Raw genomic sequence first — 24,928 nt, 5'->3', positions numbered from 1 at the left:
AAGTTATGATTTTTTTTCATAATTTCTCAAACTTAAATACTAATTGATGCAATCATACATAAGAGAAGGCATGCACAATAACAACAAAAGAAAATAAACTCCATGATTGAGCCAATGAAGTTACTACCTTTGTTGACAAATGAGCACCATTACACAAAATAAAGCCATGAGCAAGTGAAGGGTAGAGGCATGATCAAACACAAAATAAAAATTCTAGCCAGTTTATCAAACTAGGCACTAATGTAAAAATAAAGTTGAGCATTTAAGGTGAAATATGGGTATTATTGATGTTAAAATTACTAAAGACAGAAATTGAGTATCATTGACATTATTAAAGGTAAAGATCTCAGCAAAAGATTTATTTCACACAATGTCATCTTCCATATTTATGTGTGACATGTATAACAAGATAATAAGATAATATTACATTTAGAATAAGAGTATGAAGCAAACATTGATAACACTATTCAAAGAATTTGAAGGCAGTAAATTTATCTGGATTTGTATTACTTGAAGTAGTGAGACTGGATTCATGATATTGAATAAAGAATTTAAATATTTAAGATTTTCAAAAATTTGTTGGGCAATCCATGAATCTAAGAAGATGTCCTCAACTAGCAATCAGGAAGTTCCATGGGACAAATTTCTTTGAGGCCTTTTGACAAATAGTTGACATGCCTTAGCTATGCTTCCATATTTTTGTACATTTTGAAATTATAGCACTGTATGAAAGAATTCTTTGAGACATTCTGTTAATCATTTCATGTGCTTATCAAAGCTTCCACATTTTGCATAAATATCAACTAGGGTAATTGCATAGCTACAACATCAAAAAAATTTTATTTTTAGTAAGTATCGCATGGTCGATGTCCATGCCCTATTATAAAGCTTTCAATTTAGTATAGGCTAGGAGGATGGGAGAAAATGTTGTGGATTCTAGGCTTATGAAGACCTTGTTCTAAATGTATTCTATGCATACCGTGCAACCATAGCATTCCATGCCACCACATTCTTTTGAGGTATCTACTCAAACAGTTCACATTCCATGTAAATGCTTTCACATTTTGCTTACATGTCTATTATAGTATTTACCCTTGTAAGGTTTGACAACAGTCACCTTATTTTATGCTTGTACAATGTTTGAAAGGCACTACAAAATTGACTCTCATAAAGAAAGAAAGGGCCTCTAAATAGCTCACAGAAAATCGAGAAAGAACGAAAGTCTTGGCACCTAAAATATTCCATGGAAGCAACGACTTCAATGATAGTGCCAATTTTCTTTAATGCCCATTCCATCAAACACATTCAAAATTCTAAGCGAGAACTTCTAAAATTCAAATGTATGTTAACAACAACTATTATTTAGAACAAATGAATGGTATGGAGCAAAAGAAACGAAGGAAAGAAAAAATCTGATAACAGAAGTGATGTGAACAGAAAATGTCAGATCAAGGGCTAAGAGTGGGCCCAACCACTGAAGCGTCAATGCTTCGAGTGTGTCGATTAAGCTCGACCTACTAACAATAGGAGGAGAAATATCATATTGGGAGGAATATTCATCATCAATCTATGAAGAGGCATCGAAAGAAAAATTGAAAGCCAGTACAATCACATGATCACCATTAGCATTCTTCTACCAAGTGGTAGTGCCTTTGTGACTCAAAAAAAAAATATTGGTGCTCAAGTGACCAGTAGAGAAGCACCAATGACATTGAAAAGGTTCAAATACTCATAATCCATCAACTGAGTCCATGACCTATCTCTAATCATGAGAAATACATCCAAATGAAGAGGTGTGGAGATACAAATATCAATCAAAACACATACAAGAGTAGAAATACCAATAGACGAAGCAATAACATCAACAACCTTCAATAAGTGATTGATAGATTTATTAGTGGAATCGAAACAATAATTCTCCCTAAAATAAAGGGGAAGATTGGGAAGAAAACCCCACATTAGATGCATACTAAATGGTTCAATAAGAATGTAAAAAGAGATTGTCCATGGTTTGACTGAGAGAGAGTGCACACTCGAAGCCCATCGTTTGCTCAATACCAAATCATGGTCAAGAAAAGAAACAAAAGAAGCAATACAAATTTATTTTACACAAGGGAAAAGCTCAACATTACTAGCACCTAAGGGCTTCCAAGAATCCATCACCCATATGAAGATCTATTAAATAAGGCCAAAGACCAACAAGTCTATACGTTAACCTACAATATTGGTAGAAGTCCACATTATCCACCACATCATGACCATGAAGCAACTTAAGGAAGGTCGTCACACAAGCAAGAGGATGATATTTCTCCCCAGGATGAAGTGTAGTAGTAGATTTGGGAACATGAGAAAATATTTGTGAATCAACAATATAAAGAGGCTTTGGTGGGGGGACCTCAACACCCACAACACTATAAGGCTCAAAAGTAGATCTACTAAAAGAATGCTCAACGAGTTCACCTATGTAGTAGCATCACCAAGAAGGGTCACCTTCAAAACCTCAGGAACCAACAACTTGGATCTCATGATGTGTGTAGTAACATCCACATTAAAGAGCCTAGTTCCTAACAAAAGTCGCAAAAACCACCACATACACTAGAGGAGACAGAAATGAAATCATCGTAGACGCATTGAAAAATCATATAACTAAGAGTCGTTTTGTAAAATGGAACCATTTAAAAGTTATAACATAAAATGTTAAAATTCAAACATATTATTGTTTTATAATATTGCTATTTTTGTATATTAGTATAAGATAATCAAACAAATTAAATTTTGAAGGAAATCCAGACTGAAAATTATATTTAAACAAAATTTCCCTAATTATCAATAAAACTAAATCAATTTAAAATTGAATAGAAACAAATACTTATAATTATGTAAAATACATTACACTATTTTGTATTTTCATGTTTTAAGGACCAAGTATGTTAGGTAGGTAGCATGAATGTTCTAAAAGCTTAAGATGCTGCAACTTTCGGAAAAGAGAAAATACCTTGGAAATGTTCCACCTGCCCATTATTGGATATGAGTTGCCTGGCATCCTTCCCGCCACTAACAACTCCGTTCCAACGGGAATCACATAACCGGATTCATGATACTAAACCGTAAAAACAGATACACAGCTCACAGAAGAATTTACAGCACATGTAGAAAATTCACCTTGCAGATTCTTCCTCGTACGGACGACTAATCACAGGCGCGAGATAAGTAATTACAAGAAAAAAAAAGCCCTAAAATTTGAGGGAATAAGCGAAAAACCTGAAAAGACAGATCTGGTGAGGGCCCATGAAAGCACGGGAATCAACAATGATATCAATCCCAGCACAAACGCGTGGTGGAGTTTGAATGTCCAGACGCGTTTCCAGAAAATGCTAAACCAGACAAAAAAGAATCGGTCCCATTATGTTAAGCACCGTGGGTCGGGAATTCCAAGGGTGTAAGTTTGATGATTTGGTTTGTCAGTGGTAAGTAAAATTTTGTTGTTGTTGGCGACAATGAGAAAATCACACAGTGCTAGTGTTTGCAGGTGCACTTGGGCATGCCTGCTCTTGCTAGCCCTCACAGTCTTCTTCTTCTTCCAGCAAAGTGCGGACCAAAATGCTCTTCAATCGGATGATTCCGAGCTCAATTCGGAGGATCTCAATCCAGAGCTCCTCAATTCAAAGGATTTCAATTCGGAGCTTCCCAAATCAGAGGATTCCAATTCTGAGCATCTCAATTCGGAGGATCCCAATTCGGAGGATCTCAATTCTTCGGCCCGATCGAAGAAGCTGGAGATCTGGAAGGAAGGGGAAGAGAAAGAAGAACAGCAGCAGGGGGATGAGATTCTTCAGCTGCCGAGAGATGCGGACCAGGACGATGACGATTGTGAAGGGAGGAGGATGTACATTTACGATTTGCCCGCAGAATTCAACAGCCAGATCCTCAAACTCTGCGATTTGTACGAATCGTGGACCAATTTCTGCGAGCATTTGAAGAACGAGGGTTTCGGCCCCAAAACCCACCGGCGCTCAAGGAGCTGGTACAAAACCGACGTTTACATGCTCGAGCTCATCTTCCATGCCCGAGCTCGGCGCTACGATTGCAGGGTAATGGCCCCCTTGGAGGCAGATTTCTTCTGCATTCCATACTACACTGGCCTTGACGCTCTCCGGTACTTGTACGGGCCCGATGTGAACAGGAGCTCAGAGCATGGAATCCGGATCGTGCAGTGGCTCGGGGAATCATTTGAAGGATCGTTTTGGCGGAGAAATGGTGGATCTGATCACTTTGTGGCCATGGGTCGAGCCGCGTGGGATTTCAACCGCTCGCCGTGGCGGATCGAAGGGTGGGGAACGAGCATTCTGGAGCTTCCGGCCATGATGAATGTGACCAGTCTCGTGTTCGAATCCCGCCCCCTTTCCTGGCAAGAACAGGCCATTCCTTATCCGACGGCCTTTCATCCCGCCGGCTCGCAGAGTTTGAAGCTCTGGACGAGCCGTGTGAGGCGATCTCCGCGCCCTTTTCTCTTCGCCTTTGCTGGCGGTGGCGGAACAGGGGTTTCCCCCAACGTAAGGCGGAGCATAAGAACCGAATGCTCAAATTTTTCCTCGCCATTAATGGCCGCTTCAGGGAGCTCTGGGTGTTTGTTCATTGGGTGTGATGATGGGCGGTGTGACAGCGAGCCAGGGTATGTGATGAGAGCCATGATGAAGGCCAATTTCTGCCTTCAGCCGCCCGGAGACACGCCGACCAGAAGGGCTACTTTTGATGGGATTGTTGCGGGGTGTATCCCTGTTTTCTTCGAGAAACAGGCGGCTTATACGCAATATACCTGGCATTTACCCGCTGATCCCAAGGAGTATTCTGTTTTCATCAACAAGGACGATGTGGTTTTTGGGGGACTGAGAATTGGGGACGTCTTGGCGAACATTTCCCTGGCGAAGATTGTGAGAATGAGGGAGAAGGTTATCGAGCTGATTCCCAGGGTTGTTTATCGGAGACCAGAGGCTGTCGATGTGGGATTTAAGGATGCTTTTGATGTCGCCATTGACGGCGTTTTGCAGAGGATTAAGAACCAGAAAAAGGGGTGAACAATGGTTGCTTCAAGTGCGGGATTACTGTAAGCCAGTGCTTCTGTGAATTTTTATTTTTCTTCATTCGTTTTTTTGGGGCGTTAGGGGAGGGATTTTATCTATTCTTCTGATTAATAAGCAATAACAGATCGATGCAAAGAACCGAACCTTTTTCTTCACTGTGTTTTGAATTGAAATTTTCTGTACATAAATGTAATTTTTCGGCAGACTGCTGTCTGGCACTCCTGTTTTCATGGTAGGAAATAGGAAAAAGGACTAATCTTTTTACAAGATATATAAAAAGGCGAGAACAGAGAGGTATCTGCCTCATCTGCTTCTGGTAGTCAGAAAATGAGAATAGGAAACTGTTAAAGCGTTTCCAGAAATGTGATCAATAAGACTAAAATACTGTAGATTTGAAATGAACTTACATGATTTTCGCACTTGGTTTGAATAATTTTTTAATGCAAGTTGTGCAAGTTTATGTTATGATCTCATCAGAGTAAATTGAATTTAAAATTCTTTCTACGACCTTGGTCGGTCAGGATATCTGTTCTATTCGCTGATTCAAATCTATGATTTTCCCCGTTGACGCTTCAGACTTGTGATTAACCTACTGAAATTGAGCCATAATTTACGTGCCTTTTCTGTCTGTTTCTTCCCGACTTCCCTGTATTTAATCCAGAGGTTTGATGAGACATTAATGCTGCTTTCTTCCCTTCATTGTCGCTCACAAATTTGTGCTCATTCAAACCTCTTTCACCTGCCAAGAAGTCAGGATTTCTCATCTTGTTTCATGTGAGAGTCTTACATCTAACAAGACTTCACATCTCACTAAACAGCCATGTAGTGAGTATCTCCTAATTTCGCCAACTTCACTTAATTATATATTTTTCAGTCAGAGTTAATTAATTAATTAATTAATTTACATTATTATTAAGTTATTATATTTATATAATTTAATATATTTAATTGGTTTCCTCATCTATTTATAATCATTATTTGATTTTTAACTTCATGGAAATACTACCCTTCACTTACATATTAGGAAAATATTTAAGAATAATGAAACAAACTCAGTTAGTTATATCTTTTTCAATCAAAATTATTCAATTTATTTATACTTTGTATTCTTATATTTAATTATATATTTATACAATTAGATATATTTAATTGGTTACCTCATCTATTTTTTAATAATTGTTTGACTTTCTTCAACTTAATGAAATTGCCATCTTTCAATTGGATTTATCTATTGGATAGGATGTACTACAAATCTTTCTCAATTATTGAACTTAATAAATAGTATATGTGAGTCTAGGGACTATATCTATAGGATATACAATATGAAAATAATAATATTATAAGGGACAATCTAAAAATAAATGTTGCTCAGTAATCAAGGGTTGAAATTTGAATTGTTGTAATTCATGGCAACAAAGGTTAGTCTTTGGTAGGTTCTATGTCAACGTGGAAATGAACAAATCTCTTCCAAACTTCATTGTTTTGGAGTCCAAGCATCATAGTTTAACTCAATCCCCACTTTATGAAAATGTGATTATTTTTGCCAAAATTGTTCTTAACTAGGACATATTATAATGAAATGTAAAAGAACCCAAATCACGCTAGATGGGTTGAACAAAGATGTTTGGTGTTGGAAATATAAGAGGAGTAACTGAGAGGGGAGGGTTGAATTAATTACCACAAAAATGTAACCTAGATCCCTTAGATATCAATACAAATCAAAAGATATCAATACAAATCAAAACTTAGTGTAAACAAAACTCTACAGTAACTTGGCAAATACATAGGCACTCAGCTTACACTAACAAATGCTAATGTTCGATAAACACTGAAATAACTCGACAAAAGCTTATCATGAAAATCTTAAGATATTATTTGTGATTGATCTTACTTTAACTTAGTTGCAAACACATAAAAGAGATAACATGAACACAATTGACACCAGGATTTAACATGAAAACCCAATTTGAGAAAAGTCACCAATTGTAACTAGGTACTAACTTTCACTCTTCTGAAGTGAGCCTTGTTAGGAGCCAACCCTGTTAAAGGTTACAAAACACACTGTTAAGTGTAACCCTGTTAGAGGATTTAATCACCCTGTTAGGAGTGACCTTGTTATAGGTCTTTAAACAATTCAATAGAAATGCAACCTTGTTAGAGGATTTACAAATAGTTGTTAAGCTAACTCTCTTAAGAGATTTAGATCATTGCTACAATGGTTAGAAAGTAACAATGAGATGACCTAATTTTTGATGCAACTGAATTGCCGATTACAGATCTCAATTCTAGCTTATATATTTGATCCTTCCTGATTGAATGTATCTTTGCATCTCAACAAGGATATTCTATTTATTTTTCTAATTCGCTTCCTCTAAGCATCATCAAATCTTCAATTATGTTCCACACATTCAATCCTCAACTTGACCTTGTATTTATATCTTAAACATTATCAAGTCGACTTGAATATAACTTAGAATAATTAATATTCATCGCCTTAGTTGGCTAGAATGAACAATTAAATCAATTGAACTCAATATGCGAAAACAAAAAATTCCTTCCTTAGCCGACCATGCTCAATAGACACTAACTCAGAAACGATTTTCCCATGTTAACCAAGTGAACTTTATTAACATTGCATATTTACAAAGTTTCTTTAGTAACCAAGTGAGCTCAATTAACACTGGTTCCATCTAACATTTTCTTCATTAACCGAGTTAGCTTGGTTAACACTCAACTTCTACAAACTTTTATTTGTCGCTCGAGTGAACTCAGTAGACATTGTCTTCTGAACTAGAAAAACTTTGAAATGCTTGACAAACACAAGAAATTGTCTTCAATGTCCAAGTGAGATCGACATACACTGACTAACAATGATATGACATTTTGTGTAACACCAAAGACAATACACAATTAATCAATTGTTTCAAACAATCTTCCTCCTTGGCATTGATGGAAACACATGTTATAATACAATGAAAAACTTAGAGCAAGAATAAAGTAAGGAACATATCCTTAGTTTCATTTTGATTCTCATCCATAAGAACTCAACTCCCTCTATCAGTGTGAACTCCCTCTACCTTTAGTTTCTCCCTCTATTAGCAAAACTCTACCTTCAACATCTTCTTCTGATAGCAAACTCTCCCTCTTTGATATTAGACCAAGTTCTTTTGCATTGACATCGTTAAACAATTTTTTTTTATAATATGATAGTCAAACTCTCCCTCTTTGACATCTCATGCCAAAGACAATATTTAGTAAATATCAATTTACCTCATGTACTGATTCATTTGGAATATGCCCTTGTCAATATTACATCAACTAATTGATCTTCAACATGCTCTGGTTGATGCATCACTAAACTTCTTTTAGTGAGCTTCAGATAGGGAAATGACCCCTAACTTACCTCTTAGATACAGAAATGCATCTTTAGGTAATGGTTTAGTAAATATATCTGCAATTTGTCCTTTAGTATTCACATATTCCAATCTTACCTCTTTATCTTGTACCAATTCTCTCAAAAAATGATATTTTATAGCAATGTATTTTGATTTGGTATGCATCACTAGATTCTTTGATATATTAATTGGATTGGTCTTATCACAGAAGATAACCACTAGATCATTGATTTCTATCTTCATACCTCCCAACATTTGCTTGAACCAAACAACATTTGAACAATTAACTGTTGTTGCCACATATTCTATCTTTGTTGTGAACTAAGAAATAAAATTATGTTTCTTGCTTGTCCAAGACACTAGTCTTTTACCAAGAACAAATGCTCCACCACTGATGCTCTTCTTATCATCAACACTTCCTGCCTAATCAACATCTGTGAATGCTTTGAAATCCAAATTGCCTCCTTTTTTGTACCATAAACCATAGTCTTCAGTACCCTTCAAATATTTCATGATTCTTTTGATTGCCATGATGTGATTTTCTTTGGGATTTGCTGAGTATCTTGCCACCATACCAACTGCTAATGTAATATGAGGCCTTGTATGCACTACATATTGCAATTTTTCAATGATTGATATGTATGTGGTCTGATGTACCTCCTTGGAACCATCATTTTTGGAAAGCTTATGTCTAGTTGACATAGGAGTTCCAACTGGTTTTAAATCTTCCATTCCAAATTTCTTTAGTATCTCCTTGATATATTTAGATTGAGTAATGTAGATACCATCTTTCTTCTAATGGATCTGCAATCCAACAAAGAATTTTATCTCTCCAAACATAGACATCTCAAATTATGTACTCATTTCTTCCGAAGATGCCTTGCACAAGCCATCATTTCATGTAAATAAAGTGTCATTTACAAATATTTCTGCTAACACAATCTTCTTGTCTGGTGCTTCTTTGATATACAGATTGATCTTTGGTGGCAGTGCTTATTTCGTCTCTCTCTCTCTCTCTCTGAGCTTGGATCCCTACTCCTTGCTGAGGTGGTTCTTGCTCGCTTCTTCTTTTAGTTTTGTTCTTGTTCTTTCTTAGACATTGTTTGCTGTTCTCCTATTTGTTTCTTTCATGGTTATAAGTTCTCAGTCCCATAGACCTCTGGTGGTCTTTCGTTGGACATTAATACATTTATCTTATCTTATCATTCATTCTTTGAAAAACTCCAAATTTTTCTTTTAGATACATTACATTCACCAATTCTAGAATAATAATCAACAAAAAAATGAAAAACTTATCTCCACTGTAACTCTCTATTCCAATAGGTCTACATAAGTCTGTATGTACAAGCTCCAAGACTTCTTTGAAATGATAGTTCTTGTTTTTGAAACTAGTTTTTCCCATCTTACCAATTTAACAATTTTTCCAAAGACCCATATTGGGTTTCCTCAAGATAGGAATACCTCTTACTTTTCTATTTTTGGTTATCTTGACCAGATTATCAAAGTTTACATAACATAATCTTTTGTGCTATAACCGGCTTTCTTCTACTTGAGCAATAAAACATGAACTTTCACTAAGATCTAGATAGAATAGATTACCTTTTGTTTGTTTTCCAGATCCAACTAGATTTCCTTTTCCATCCAACAGTTTGGTCTTTCCATTCATGAATTCTACCTTGAACCAAATTTTATTCAACTGTGCCACACTCAATAGATTATGCTTTAGTCCTTCAACCCAATAAGCATTGCCACATCTAAGTTCATTGGTTAATGAGGTACACCATTTTCCCTTTATGAAACAAGGTTCATTGTTTCCAAATCTCACACTACCACCATCATAATGTTCCATGTGTTCGAACTTTGTTTTGTCTCTAGTCATATGATTGAGAAGCCACTGTCAATAATCCATGTATCATTTTTCCTAACATGAGATATACGTGTCATTTTATCTCCTTCATCATCAAATTCATCTTTTACAACAATATATACCATTTCATCTTCACTGTTATCAGAATCTTTAGCCATAAAACAAGATTTCCTACTTTTGTCTTTGTAGTTTTTGAATTTTTTCTTTCCTTTGAACTTATTGCTTTTCTTTTCATCTTTTTCTTCTCTGTTTGGGAACCTTGCAGCAATGTGACCAACTTCTTCACAAGAAAAATAGATTAGAGGAATCTTATCTTTGTATTTTTCTCTACCTTTAGAATATTTTCTTGCAAGTAGGGCTTCAACAACTTCAAGATCAATGTGTGAACTTTCTTCCTCTTCTTCACTTTCTGATTGATTGGCTCTTGATTTCTTACCCTTTTTTCTTGAGTGAAAGCTTGGCTTCAAATACATATTCAATACCTTTGGAGCTAGGGACATAGTTATCATAGTTATCCAACTCAAAAGTTGTCAATCTTCCAACTAGAGCATCCAAAGTTATATTGCTATTTGGATCACATCTCATTTCTTGAATAGAAGACACTCTAATTGCATAGATAGGAAAAAGGGTTTTGAGTACCTTGCTTAAAACTATTTTGTCATCAATGTTTTCTCCAGATGCTTTGATTGCATTCACACTTGCTTTAATTCGTTCAACATATTTTGCAATGTTTTCATCTTCTTTCATCTTCATCTGATCATATTGTCCTCTGAGACTTTTGGTTTTAGCTCTTCTTACATTATCATCTCCTCCATAGACGTCTTTCAGTTTGATCCACATATCATAAGCTGTAGTGAAACTTTTGACTTCATCAAATTCAACATAATTGAGAGAAGAAGCAATGTTAATCACCATGATGTTATGATTTTTCTTTTCAACAATTTTTTCAACTGATAATGTTCCAGTAGGAGTCATGTATTCACTATTGAGATATTTACAACTTGAATCACTGATAGTTGCCAAATGTAACCTCATAAGTCCTTGTCATGCTGCAAAGTTGTCTCGGTTCAACATGAGAATCTCTCTTTAATAAGACATCCTGATCTTTAGCTTCAGTGCTTGAAACCTTCTCTGCAAGCACCAAAAGCTCTGATACCAATTGTTGGAAATATAAGAGTAACTAAGAGGGAAGGGGTGAATCAATTGCCACAAAAATGTAACCTAGATCCCTTAGATGTTAATACAAATCACAACCCAGTGTAAACAAAACTTTGTAGTAACTCAGCAAATACACAGGCCCTTTGTTTACACTAACAAATGTTGAAGCTCAGTAAACATTGAAATAACTTGACAAAAGCTTATCATGAAAATCTTAAGATATTATTTGTGATTGATCTTACCTTAACTTGGTTGCAAATGCATAAAAGAAATAACATGAACACAATTGACACCAAGATTTAACATGGAAACCCAAATTGGAAAAAATCACCAATTGCAACTAGTTACTAATTTTCACTCTTCTGAAGTGAGCCTTGTTAGGAGCCAACCCTATTAAAGGTTACAAAAAAAATTGTTAGGTGTGACCCTATTAGATGATTTAATCACCCTGTTAGGAGTATCCTTGTTAGAGGTCTTTAGACAATTCAATAGAAATGCCACCTTGTTAGAGGATTTACAAATAGATGTTAAGCTAACTGTGTTAAGAGATTTAGATCATCGCTAAAATGGTTAGAGAGTAACAATGAGATGACCTGATTTCTGATGCAACTAAATTGTTGATTACAAATATCAGTTTTGGCTTTTATACTTGATCCTTTCTGATCGAATCTATCTTTGCATCTCAACAAGGATATTTTTCTTATCCTTCTAATTCGCTTCCTCTAAGAATCATCAAATCTTCAATTTTGTTCCACAAATTCAATCCTCAACTTGACCTTGTATTTATATCTTACACATTATCAAGTCAACTTGAATATAACTTAGAATAATTAATATTCATCTCCTCAGTCAGCTAGAACCAACAATTAAATCAATTGAACTCAATATGACAAAACAAGAAAATCCTTTGTTAGCTGACCATTCTCAGTAGATATTGACTCAGAAATAATTTTCCCAGTTAACACAACATATTCAAAAAGTTCCTTTGGAAACCAAGTGAGCTCAGTTAACACTGGTTCCATCCAACATTTTCTTCATTAACCGAGTGATCTTGATTAACACTCAACTTCTGCAAACTTTCCTTTCTCGCCCGAGTGAACTCGATAGACACTATCTTCTGAATTAGGAAAACTCCAGAATGCTCGACAGACATAGCAAACTGTCTTCAATGCCCGAGTGAGCTTGGCATATACTGACTGGAAATGATATGACATTTTGTGTAATATCAAAGACATTACACAATTAATCAATTGTTTCCAATAGAGGGGACTCGAACCTTCAACAACCATTCACTTCATAGTGATCCTAACCCAAAAGTGGGAAAAAGAAGTTAATTTGGAAGATGAAAAGGGAGAAGAGAATCATCCCCCATTGGAGTGATAGGTCACTCAAGAAGTATATTTAAAAAAGTTTGAAACAAAGGGGAAAGAGATCCATTTTCCCTTTGAAGGTCTAGTTATGCAGGAATTTGATTAAATGGAGATAGATACTGGTCACAAGAAGATGTGCTTATAGATGCCTACCAACATGGAATTCCTTCTAAGGAGGGGTGCATTCTAGGAGCATTAGAGAAGGATGCACAAATAGTATAACCAAGAGTTAAAAAGGGACTTATCAATCTACAATGAGGTTATCATTAGATCATCGATCAAATTTTCCAAGCAAACAAGTGAGAGCAAGGAAAATCACTAGTAATAGGGGGATGACCCTTGAGACAACTTCAAAAAAAGTTAAATGAGAGTAATCATATGAAACATGAGGGGCTTAAACAACCCTTAGAAGCAATATGTGTTGAAGGATTTCATTTCAAAAAATTAAAATGAGATCTTGTTGTTGCAAGAAGTGAAAAAAATGGAGGATACTTCCAAGTTGTTAACTAAATTTGGTCAGGCTCCTCATTTTCCATCAATAAAGTTAATGGTGAATTAGGAAGGATTGGAACAATGTGATATCCTTACAAGTTCGGGGGGAGTATTATCTCATGTTCTCAAAACTCATTGACTTCTTACATGGAACTTAGGAATGCAGTTTGACACTTGACACCTAATTTTCAGTTTGGAAAAGAATGAGATGTTTGTGGGGGGGATATCAAATATTGCACTTGGGTCTCTTGGATGGTGGTAACCTGGACTTTAACACTATCATGTTCCCTTCTGAAATGAGGGGTGGTACTATAGATCACTCTGAAAGCATGTCAGAGTTTGCTAAGTTTATTAATATGAGTTGACTCCTTGATATTGAATTATTTGATCACATCTTTACACAGAGAAACTTGGTTCTTTACACTATTAGTCTTGGTTCTTGATCTCAACTAGCTAGGACATTGGGCTTAATGTATCAGTTATAAACCTCCCATGAATAGTGTATGCCCACTGTCTACTACTCCTTTTGTGGATTTGTAACCCTCTTAAAGTCCCCCTACCTTTTAGATACAAATTTATGTGGTCTTTACACCTAAATTTCAAAATTTAATTCAAAACTAGTGGAGTACTCAAGTACAAGGGACAACAATGTTTAGGGTCACATAGAAACTAAAGATTATCAAGGAGGGTGACAATATTATCCATATTAGTCTTGGTTCTTGATCTCAACTAGCTAGGACATTGGGCTTAATGTATCAGTTATAAACCTCCCATGAATAGTGTATGACCACTGTCTACTACTCCTTTTGTGGATTTGTAACCCTCTTAAAGTCCCCCTACCTTTTAGATACAAATTTATGTGGTCTTTACACCTAAATTTCAAAATTTAATTCAAAACTAGTGGATTACTCAAGTACAAGGGACAACAATGTTTAGGGTCACATAGAAACTAAAGATTATCAAGGAGGGTGACAATATTATCCATATTAGTCTTGGTTCTTGATCTCAACTAGCTAGGACATTGGGCTTAATGTATCAGTTATAAACCTCCCATGAATAGTGTATGACCACTGTCTACTACTCCTTTTGTGGATTTGTAACCCTCTTAAAGACCCCCTACCTTTTAGATACAAATTTATGTGGTCTTTACACCTAAATTTCAAAATTTAATTCAAAACTAGTGGAGTACTCAAGTACAAGGGACAACAATGTTTAGGGTCACATAGAAACTAAAGATTATCAAGGACAAGTTTAGAAAGTGGAATAAGACCACCTTTGAGGATATGTTTAATTAGAAAAAAGATATCCCATTAAAACTAATAGATACTTGAGATAAGATGGAAACAAGAGACATGTCACCAAATATCTATAATGAAGAGAAAACTCTCAGAGCAAGGTGGAAAGAGATCATGGTAAGAGAAAATAATTCTCTCATGTTTGATGTCTACAGGAGGGGAGCAATGTGTATGTTTTATTTCATAAGTCTACCAAAAAACACATAAGGACAAATAGAATCCAAGAGTTACTTTATGATTTTAATCAAATGGTATTAGATGACCTTAAGATAGGTGAGCTACATGTGAACCACTTTTGCATAGTCTATAAGGACAAGGAGGTAAGATGCAGTGTTGTGGATGATAAGTTTTTATAATGCTTACCTACTTTAATTACAATTTTTGGCAATAACCAAATTCTTTCTCTGGTAATTGGAGAAGTTAAAATTGCTACTTTTTAATGGGAGCTTACAAGGTCTTGAGTCCAAGTGGATTTCCCCTTGCTATCTATTTGGAAATTGTTAAATATGATGTCACCATGGTTATAAAATCCTTTTTAAGAACTAGAAAATTGTTGAAGTCTCTAAACCACAAAAGTATATTGCTCTTGTTCCCAAAAATCAAGAGTTGAGAAATGTTGTTGATTTCATACCAATCAATTTATTCAACACTCTTAATAAGATCTCCAAAATCTACATAAATAGGGTCAAACTTCCCCTCAATTCCTAGATTAATAATAATCAAAAGGTACTTGTGTCAATGTATGAGGTTATACATTCAATTGACAAGAATAATATCCTAGGTATGACATTAGAACTTGACATTTGCAATGTTTATTGTAGAGTTAGAAAAAGCTTTCTATACAAAAATTTTCTTAAGATGTTATTCAATTCTAGAGTGGTAAACATTCTAAAGACTTTTATTGAAGAACTCAAGTATATGGTTATGTTCAATGGATTTCCAAGAGCCTTCTTTCAAGCTCAAAGGGGGCTTGGGAAAGGGGATCCTCTACTCCATACATATTCATCTTGTTGGTAGAAGTCCAGGGAAGGAACTTTCTAAAGTTGATTGATACCGGGGCTATGTGGGGTATTAAAATTACTTCCATAATCCCCGCCAAAGTAGTTCAATAGTTTGTAGATGATACTAAATTATTTTTGGTATAGCTTTGATGGTGTGTTTGATCTAAAATGTCAACACCCATAATTGGCGACTCTAAGACCTATTAGACCCCATTTTGGTTATTTTGAGGTTTGAATGTTTTTTAAGCTTGATCCTCTAAGCCTATATTTTCTTCTTCCATAATATATCACAATCCTTTAGACCTGAGCGTAATCCAAGAAAACATGCCTAGACTAGACCGACAAAGTTAGCCCCGTTCTAGACTAGGTGGACCAACTCATGTTAGCATAACTGATGTTCCAATGTAGGTGATGTTCAATGTTTTTATGATATAGATTCAATTCCATGATGATCAATTATTATGTTGTCATTGATGTCAACTATTGACCTAGAGTTCCTAGTATTGTTTCCAATCATAAACATGATCAATATGGTATTGTTGTGATTTATAGGGCTTGTAATCCTTATGAGAGAATTGAGAATGTCTCTAAAGTCCCATGGCGTTACCACTATTGTTGAAGTAAAGAAAGGTATGATTGGGTGAATCTTGACAGTGCATTTTCTAGAACAGTTAGTGATAAGTGATAGATGATTTAATTGGTTTGTCAAATATTCAATGAGTTAAGTGGAGCAATCACAAGTTATGGTAATCAACATAGTTTAGATGATATTGTTATGACCATAGTTCACTAGTGTGATTAGTGTGAAGGATAGGTGATCGAAAAATCAATGACAGAGTTGTCAAACATGATAAAGTGTTTTGTGTTCTTGAGTGACAATTAGTGAATTGATGATCAATGATCGATGATCAGTGTTGAGGTTGTGATGGATTTAGTTGAGTCAAACATGATCTAGTGATGTGTCTTAATGTTTGGAGGTGATAATTTGGCATCAAATGTATTGATGATAGTGTATCAAGAAGATTCTAAAGGAAACATGTGTTTGACCTCTTGACACAAAATTCTATGTAAATTAGTGTATTAGTTCATAAGTTCTTGAAAATGTGTTTCCTGGTTTGATATTTTTCCTATGGTGTGTTGGATCTAATCAAGATATTTGAAACTCATATCAATTTCAAATTTAGGGCTTAATTAAGGCAGTGGACTTTAAGGCCCAATATATACTGGTTAAAACTAAATAGTTTTTGTTATTGATTATGGTTGGACAAGTGCAATAGAAGGGTAAAAGTTGCGATCAAGCTAGTGTAGAATTGAGTGTGTTGTGAAAAGTGTTTGAGATTCAACGGATCTAATAAAGCAGAGGTAGTTCTATTCCACATATCATTATTTTTTTGTTCTCTAATAGTTTTAACAGTAGAATCCCTTAATTGGGGTAAATCCTAATAGGTCCTTTATTGTAAATCCTTTAATAGGGTGACACTTTGATTAGTGTTTTATAATCATTTAGCTAGGCTACTCCTAACAGGGTAAATATCCTAATAGGTTTAGAGGTAAAAACCTTAACTAGGTTGCACCTAACAATATCTTTGTAAACTCTTAATAGGGTAAGCTCCTTACAAAGGGTAGTTCAAAAGAGTTCACAAATTGTAATTTCTTATCCTCGCCACAATTTTCACCTAAATTAGTTTTCTGTGATACCAAATCTCTATCTATCTTGTGGATGTATTTACGTGTTTGAAGTTTTTATTTTATTTTGTTAAGTTGTTCTTGTGATATGGGTTTAAAGCTTGCAAATTTTTTAAATTAATTGATTACTTATTTAGCTACCACCCCCCCTTCCCCCATAATTTAATCCCTTAGGACTAATATATCAACATTGTCCTGGGTTTTTGTGCTTAATTTGGCTTTGAGCCCACTATGAGGATTTTCTTCCTTGATCTTTTATTATAATTGACCCTAGAAATATTGAATCCCAAAATTAGTATAAAATTAAATAAACTTATCTTATTTTGACATAAGAACAAGATACAAGTAATATCGTTGCGTGAGTTATGTTTAGGATACTCAAAAAGTTGTATTTTGATGCTACTTTTGAATTGATGGGTTTTCACCATATGTTTCCATCAATGCCAAAGGGAGACATTGTGGAATGTGGGAGATTGTTAATAATTTTTATTTTTTTTTGTAGATTTTTTGTTGACATGATGATACAATCATAGGTTTTGTCATTAATGTTAAAATATCTTCTGTAGTTGCAAGACAAATTCGGATTTCAAATGTTGTGGGCTATTATTTAGTGCACTACGAATAGTGTACAGGAGTCCTTAGTATGCAAGAATGGGTTTTTTTTTAAGGACGATTGTAGAACTTATGTCTATTTTCATTTATTCTTATGTTTTTATTTGAGTGAGTCATAGTTAATTTGGTGAAGAGTAGTTATAGATCAGTGATAGAGAACTATGCCATACGTAGTTGCAGTATTTTGGGTTAACATGATTGTGAGATGGACTTAAGCTTTGCATGCTTCGATGATGTTATAATACTTGGTTATGCACGTAACTTTGGATTTGTGGGTCATTTGGTTCCTTTTTTGTAAGGTGTGGAATACCATGATATATGTGTGATCCTTGATGTTGGATATCATAGCATAGTTGAAGGAGTGCCATATGCATTAGGAAGAGGCATGAGTGAAATCTGTTGTCATTCCTGGTGGACTTCAATGAAACTATAAAGGAAATTGAGTTGTCGATCAATCAGTTCAATAGAGGTGGATTTAACCTTTACTCTATTGGATAATGAGTTTCTTGAAGGTGGGGCTAACCTTCTCCTTAGGGAAGTGTGCTTATTCAGTGAGCCTTTTGTTCTTATCAACTCCTAACATGGTTGTGAATATTTTATCAAGGTGATAGGAAGAGTCTAGGGCAGTGTAGGTAGATGGTTCCTACTCCTTAAAAAACCCTACTTACAGAAAAGTTAACCCTAATCACTTAGAGACAACTTGCCATAGACCAACCCACCCATTTAAGTCTTGCATACTAGTTTGTAGCTTCTTCCTAGGCCTCCCTAATGACTCAACTTATCTTGCAAGGGTTGGATGCTCTTCCTAAGTTGTCTTGGATTTCTTTCCATCAATCTTTCACATTCCATTCAATAGCTTCCTATACGATCTCTTCAAACTAGAAGAAATTACCTTTTAGGCATAGTAGCCCCAATTAGCCCTCCTAATGGACTAATTCTAGATTTGTGCAAATCTCTCCTAAAAAAGGTCCCAAACTAACTCCAGATTAGGATAACCTTTTCAGAGTCCTTCAAGAATCCTAAAGTCTTAGGTTCCCAACTTACACTAGATGCCCTAACGAGGGTTTGTTAGGGTTTTTAGCATTTTATACCAGTCTGAAGTAGAATTGTCTTTTCTCCCATAATAGAGACTTCCATCACTTCTTGTTAGGATAAACCACAGATAGAAATAAAAACTACATGAAAATATAACCAATAACAAAAAAATAATAGATCACACAAAAATGAACACAAGGCACCAAGATTTAATGTGGTTCACCCAATCCCTGGGCTACGTCCACCAAACAGCAAGTTCGATCTTATTACAATCTAGTGATTACAACCTAATTATAATCCGTAATCCCTTATAGCTCAATACCACCGCAAGAACCAATTTCGCATCACAACATGATGAAAAAATACCCAACCCTAAACCCTTTTATACAAGTATTAAATCACTTTAGGGTTATAACATGTCGGCCATAATTAGCCATAACTTTAGTGGAAAATCTACGAATGACGAATAATACCAAAAAAATTTCTACGAATGGAAAATAGTACCAAATTTTTTTTTTCGAGCCGATGCCCTGAACCCCACCAATTATAAAGTATGTATAGTACTTTCCTGATTAGTCACCACAATCTAACACTTCTCCTTATACCGATAGTATCTTTACTCTATGCTCTCTCCATCCACTACACCTATTCCATAAAAATTGATTCTCCCTTGCAAGACTTTCCTTGTTTCAACTTCTAGTCAAGAACAACCCAATCTCACCTAGGGCTTCCAAGGAAAGGCCTTGGACTTGTGCTACCTGCTCCATCTTTCTTATGTTACAAAGAACAATTTTTCTACTATCATTTCTCAAGGTTTTAGAGAATTCCAACCATGGGGAATGCTGGTAGACATATTTTGTAAAGTCTGCCATAGTACTGGCTAGCAAACAAGTAGCTCACAAAAAACGTTTATTGTAGACACAAAAAAATTGACAGGAACTTTAAACCAAAGAAAAAATAAATTAACCAAGATGTAGGAACCAAAAAAAAACACCAGAAGACTAGACCAATCACTCTGTAATCAAATCCGTTCTCTTTATTCAAAATAGTTAGCACTTTTCACAAATTCTTTTGAATCTGTACTCCTCAAAACTTTCAATTGTTGAAATCTGATTTAAAAGATCATTGACTAAGAAAGATTATTATGAGGGAGATTGTTATGTGTTTCAATCATTATTTTGTCACTAATGTTAAACCTACTATTTGCTGGTAAGACAATTGCTTATAGATTCAACTACTATCACTTAGTTGATTGATGAAGAGGATTTGATCAATAAGATGTAACAACAACACCTAGAGGAAAGGTTGAGTTATGCTTATGTAATGAAGTAAAAGGATCAGTTAGGACAGTGGTAACATGATGCAATGATAGTCTACTTAAGGTTACAAATGTTTTCTACACTAAGAAATTTTAGAAGAACAAGTTAAAAAAAGTTGTCTGCCAAGCTTGACCGAGTGGACAGTAGGTGCTGAGCAAAGTTAAGTGCAAGCCGAGTAGAAAGTTAGTTGGAGCCAAGTAAATGCAAATTCTAGTGGATGCCAAGTAACACAGTTGATTCCAAGTAAATTTTAGTCGATGCCAAGTGATTTCATATAGGATGCTGAGTCACATAGTGTGTGTTGAACATTAGAAAATTAATAATGTCAAGCTGTTGCATTATTTCAAAAATTGTGGATTTCATGAATCTGAGATGACAAGTTTATTTTCTTGAATTTTTTGAATTAGGTGGAAGATAAGGATGATGAGTTGGTGGCACAGAATTCTAGGTAAACCATTTTGAGGCAAATTCAAAGTGGATTCTAGAGGAAGTCTCTAGAATAGATATGGAATATGGGGTAAATACATTATATCCTACCTAACCCGTCTAAACCCTAATTTAAATGATGAAGAATGAGCAAAAAAATATCTTAATTTTCTATTGATAGGAATGTCTGGTCATGAAGCAAGGTTGTCATGTGTGAGAACCTAAGAGAGACAAGGAGTCATAGGGTTTTGCTTCATCAAGTGACCTAAGAGGAGAGTCTGCAATGACATGTTAAACAAAAAGGCTTAAGGAGATAGATGCTTGAAGGGTGAATAAGCTATTAGAGCTACAAAGTATGAAGGCCAAGTAGAATGGAGGACTAAACAAAGATCTATAATCTGCAAGTGAAGTTGTAAGTTGTATCAGATCAAAGCTCTACTATTACTCTCTAACAATTGTATCAGTCTAGGGTAAATCCTTTGGATTAATGTTGACCTAATAGTAATTTGTAAATCCTTTAACAAGGTGGCATTCCAAGTGAATGGCCTAAAGTCCTCTAACAAGACTCACTTCTAATAGGGTGATTGAAATCCTTTAATAGGGTCACATTTAATAGTGTGTATTGTAACCTTTAACAGGGCTGGCCTTTCACAGGGCATTACTTTAGAAGAGTGAAAAAGGAGTAGCATGTTACTGGTGATTTTTCTCAAATTGGATTTCCATGTAAATCATTGTGTTATGTGCGTTTATGGATCTATTATGTTTCATGCTTTACATTTTTGCAAATTGATTTGACAATAAGCTGCAAGTTTTGATTGATTACACAATCTTATGGATGTATGCATAAGTATAAATGTTTTATGGGTTTACTAAACTGTGAAAAGTTTTATTTGTACATCTGGACCTTGGATAACTGATTCACTCCCCCCTCTTAGTTATTCTAAAGTAATTCCAACAATTGGTATCAAAACCATCTACTTAAGAGGACTAGTTTGAAGGTACTAGAAGCACAAAGATCAAAATGTCAAAAAGACATGTACCCAAGCTCAACAGAGATAACTTTCATGCATGGTAAATTTTGATGAAGCTACAACTTGGAGGAATTGGAGATCATGCACAAACTACCATTAAAGTGGAACATGTTGATCGAGCAGGAGCCCTAACTGCTGAGGATATGAAGAAAAAGAAAGAGCATAATCAGGCGATGTTAGAGATTGCCTCTACCCTAAGCTATGCCAAATTTGATGATATCAAAGGCTGTGACATTGCAAAGAAAATGTGGGATGCCCTAACCACTATCTATGGAGGAGACAAGAATGTACAAAGAGCCAGATTTGAGAGTCTTAGAGGTAAGTTTGATGACATGAGAATGGAAGAAGGTGAGAATATTGCTCAATATGTTGCTAGGGTAAAAGAAGTTGTGAGTGCAAAAAAAGGTGCTATTGGTCAAATAGATGACAATACTATGGTAAGTAAAGTCTTGAGAACATTACTACCTATTTATGCTATTAGAGTTTCTACAATTCAAGAATTGAGATGTATTCCAGGAAATGATCTAACCCTTGAAGTTTTGGTAGGTAGACTCACTGCTTTTGAGCTATCTAACTTTGATAATTACAAACCTGAAAGTCTTGAATCTGCTTTCAAAGCCAAGCTATTATTGAAGGACTCTGAAGAGCCCAAGTAGAAGAAGAAGAAAAGAAAGATAAATTATGTGTCTAGTGACAGTGATACAAATGAAGAAGATGTTGAACAATTGGAAGCACTACTGGCAAGAAGATTCCACAGAGGTAAAGATAAGTTCAAAGGTAAGTTACCCATCATTTGTTTCAATTACAATGAAGTTGGTCATATTGCTACAAGATGGACACAGAAGAAGAATTACAGAGGTTGTGACAAGTACAAAAATAGAAGAGAAGATGACAACAGAGATTACAATGACAAAGACAAGAAGTCATGCTACATTGCTGAAGAAGAAGGCAAGGATGAATTTGATGAAAATGATGATGAAGTGGTGTATGTTGCAATGAAGGACAAATCTAATAAAGATGAGGCAACTACACTTGTGACTTGTGTGAACAAAAATGATAGGTGGATCATTAACAATAGATGCTCACATCATATGATTGGAGACAAAAGTAAGTTCATTAACTTAAACTATCATGAAGGAAATAGTGTAAGATTTGGTAATAATGCACCATGTTTGATAAAAGGAAAAGGTTCTATCAAACTCATAGACAAGATTTCATGTGACAATGCTTACTATGTTGAAGGATTAAATTATAATTTGTTGAGTGTGTCACAATTGAATGATTTAGGATATAAGGTTAAATTTGAAAACAAGATTGCTAATCTATATGATCTTGATAGAAAACTGATTGGAAAAGGTGATCAAACTAGAAGTAATCTATTCTATCTAGATATAGAGGATGTTACTTGTCTTGTTCTAAGATTTAATGATGTATGGATATGACACAAGAGGTTATGTCATGTTAATTTTGATAACTTGGTTAGTATCAGTAACATGAAGAAAGATAGAGGTTTGCCTAAGTTGAAGAAACTTGACAATATAATGTGCAAACAATGTCAGTTAGGCAAAATGACAAAAAGTCAAGTTTTAAGAGTAAAACTTATACCTCTAAAGAAATATTTGAGATTGTTCATACTGACTTGTGTGGACCAATTGATGTGAAAAGCTACAAAGGAGATAAGTAAATAATGTTGTTTGTTGATGATTATTCTAAAATGATGACAATTATGTTTCTGAAATAGAAATATGATGCTTTTCAAATGTTTAAGTGGTACTTGGTAAGAGTTGAGAAAGAAACGGGTAAAAGTATGAAATTTTTGAGATCAGATAGAGGAGGAGAATTCACATCAAATGAGTTTGAGATGTTTTGTAATGACAGAGGAATCAAAAGACAAACATTTGCACCTAGGACCCAGACATTTGCACCTAGGACCCCTCCACAAAATGGTATTGCTGAAAGAAGAAATAGGTCTATAATGGATTGTGCTAGAACACTCATGATGGAGAAGAATGATGCTTTGAAATACTAGAGAGTAGTTGGAAATACAACTATCTATACTTTTGAATTGTGTGCAAGTGAAGAAAGGTACTCATTCTACACCTTTTGAACTATGGTATGGACACTTACCCAATGTGAAATACTTTAGGGTATTTGGAAGAAAATGTTACATTCTTAAAGATGTTACGAATTGAAAGCTTGATGCAAAAAGTGAGGAAGGTATATTCCTTGGTTACTCCACAAGAAGTAAATCTTATAAGTGTTTGAATACTAACACTAACAAAGTTGTGGAAAGTGCAAATGTGAACTTTGATGAATATACAAAAGTACATGAGGCTGAACCTATGAAATAATCAAAAGAATACTAATCATTTGTATACTTTTATGAAGGAATGCTTGCTTAAGAAGATGCTGCAAGTCAAGTTGGAAACCAATAACAAGTTTTAGTGACAACTGAGTCACATACTATAAATCTCAAATTACATTCAGGAACTGAGCCACATTCAGATGCTGAGTTATAGAATGAAGTGAATGCACATTTTGATTTTGAGATCAACACACATGAGAGAGATGCTAAGATACCTGATAGAGATACACATAATGATTTAGAAGTTGAAAGAAAAAATGAAGGATCAAAAGTTGAGCCAAGATTGTCAAAATATGTCAAGAGACATCATCTGGTAGAACAAATCATTGGAAACAAAGATGGTAGGCCAATGACAAGAAATAAATTGAGAAGTGAGTCATGTTTGTTAAGCATGAAGGAACCTAAAATAGTAAAAGATGCATTAGAAGATGATGACTAGTACAAGGCCATGGAAGAAGAAATTAAATAGATATAGAAGAACAAAACATGGAGTCTAGTTCCTAGACTAGAAGACAAAAATGTGATTGGTACCAAGTGGGTATTTAGAAATGAGCTAGATGAGAATGGTGAAGTGACAAGAAACAAAGCAAGATTATTTTGCAAGGGATATGCACAAGAAGAAGGAATTGAATATGGAGAGACATTTTCCCCTATTGCTAGAATGAAAGGAGTGAGAACTCTACTTTCTTACTCTGCATACAAAAGTTTCAAAGTTTATCAGATGGATGTCAAATTTGCATTTCTGAATGGCATACTAGAAGAAGAAAAAGTTTACATAGAACAACTAGAAGGTTT

At 35.0% G+C, this 24,928-nt stretch overlaps 1 protein-coding gene across 4 annotated transcripts in view; it reads left to right on the top strand.

Annotated features, from left to right (window-relative positions):
• The first annotated feature begins 3,284 nt into the window (after positions 1-3,284).
• The window catches only part of LOC149564681 (Exostosin family protein), an 86,681-nt gene continuing 65,037 nt past the window's right edge, over positions 3,285-24,928 (top strand). For 2 of the 4 annotated variants that reach the window (XM_089818229.1, XM_089818228.1), the window contains exons 1-2: positions 3,285-3,439; positions 3,530-5,104. In XM_089818229.1, coding sequence (XP_089674355.1) covers positions 3,372-3,439; positions 3,530-5,075 — 1,614 coding nt within the window. In that variant the 5' untranslated portion in view covers positions 3,285-3,371 and the 3' untranslated portion in view covers positions 5,076-5,104. Of the gene's footprint in view, positions 3,440-3,529; positions 5,105-20,718; positions 21,466-24,928 lie in introns of those variants that run through there. The other 2 variants (XM_089818230.1, XM_089818227.1) reach the window with 2 other exon arrangements.

This window comes from Cupressus sempervirens, chromosome 3, assembly GCF_028749045.1.
Source record: "Cupressus sempervirens isolate cs-2001-9-10 chromosome 3, ASM2874904v1, whole genome shotgun sequence".
NCBI classification, from domain to species: Eukaryota; Viridiplantae; Streptophyta; class Pinopsida; order Cupressales; family Cupressaceae; genus Cupressus; species Cupressus sempervirens.
Note: the sequence above shows the minus strand (reverse complement) of the source record. Positions and strands in the feature narration are given on the sequence as shown.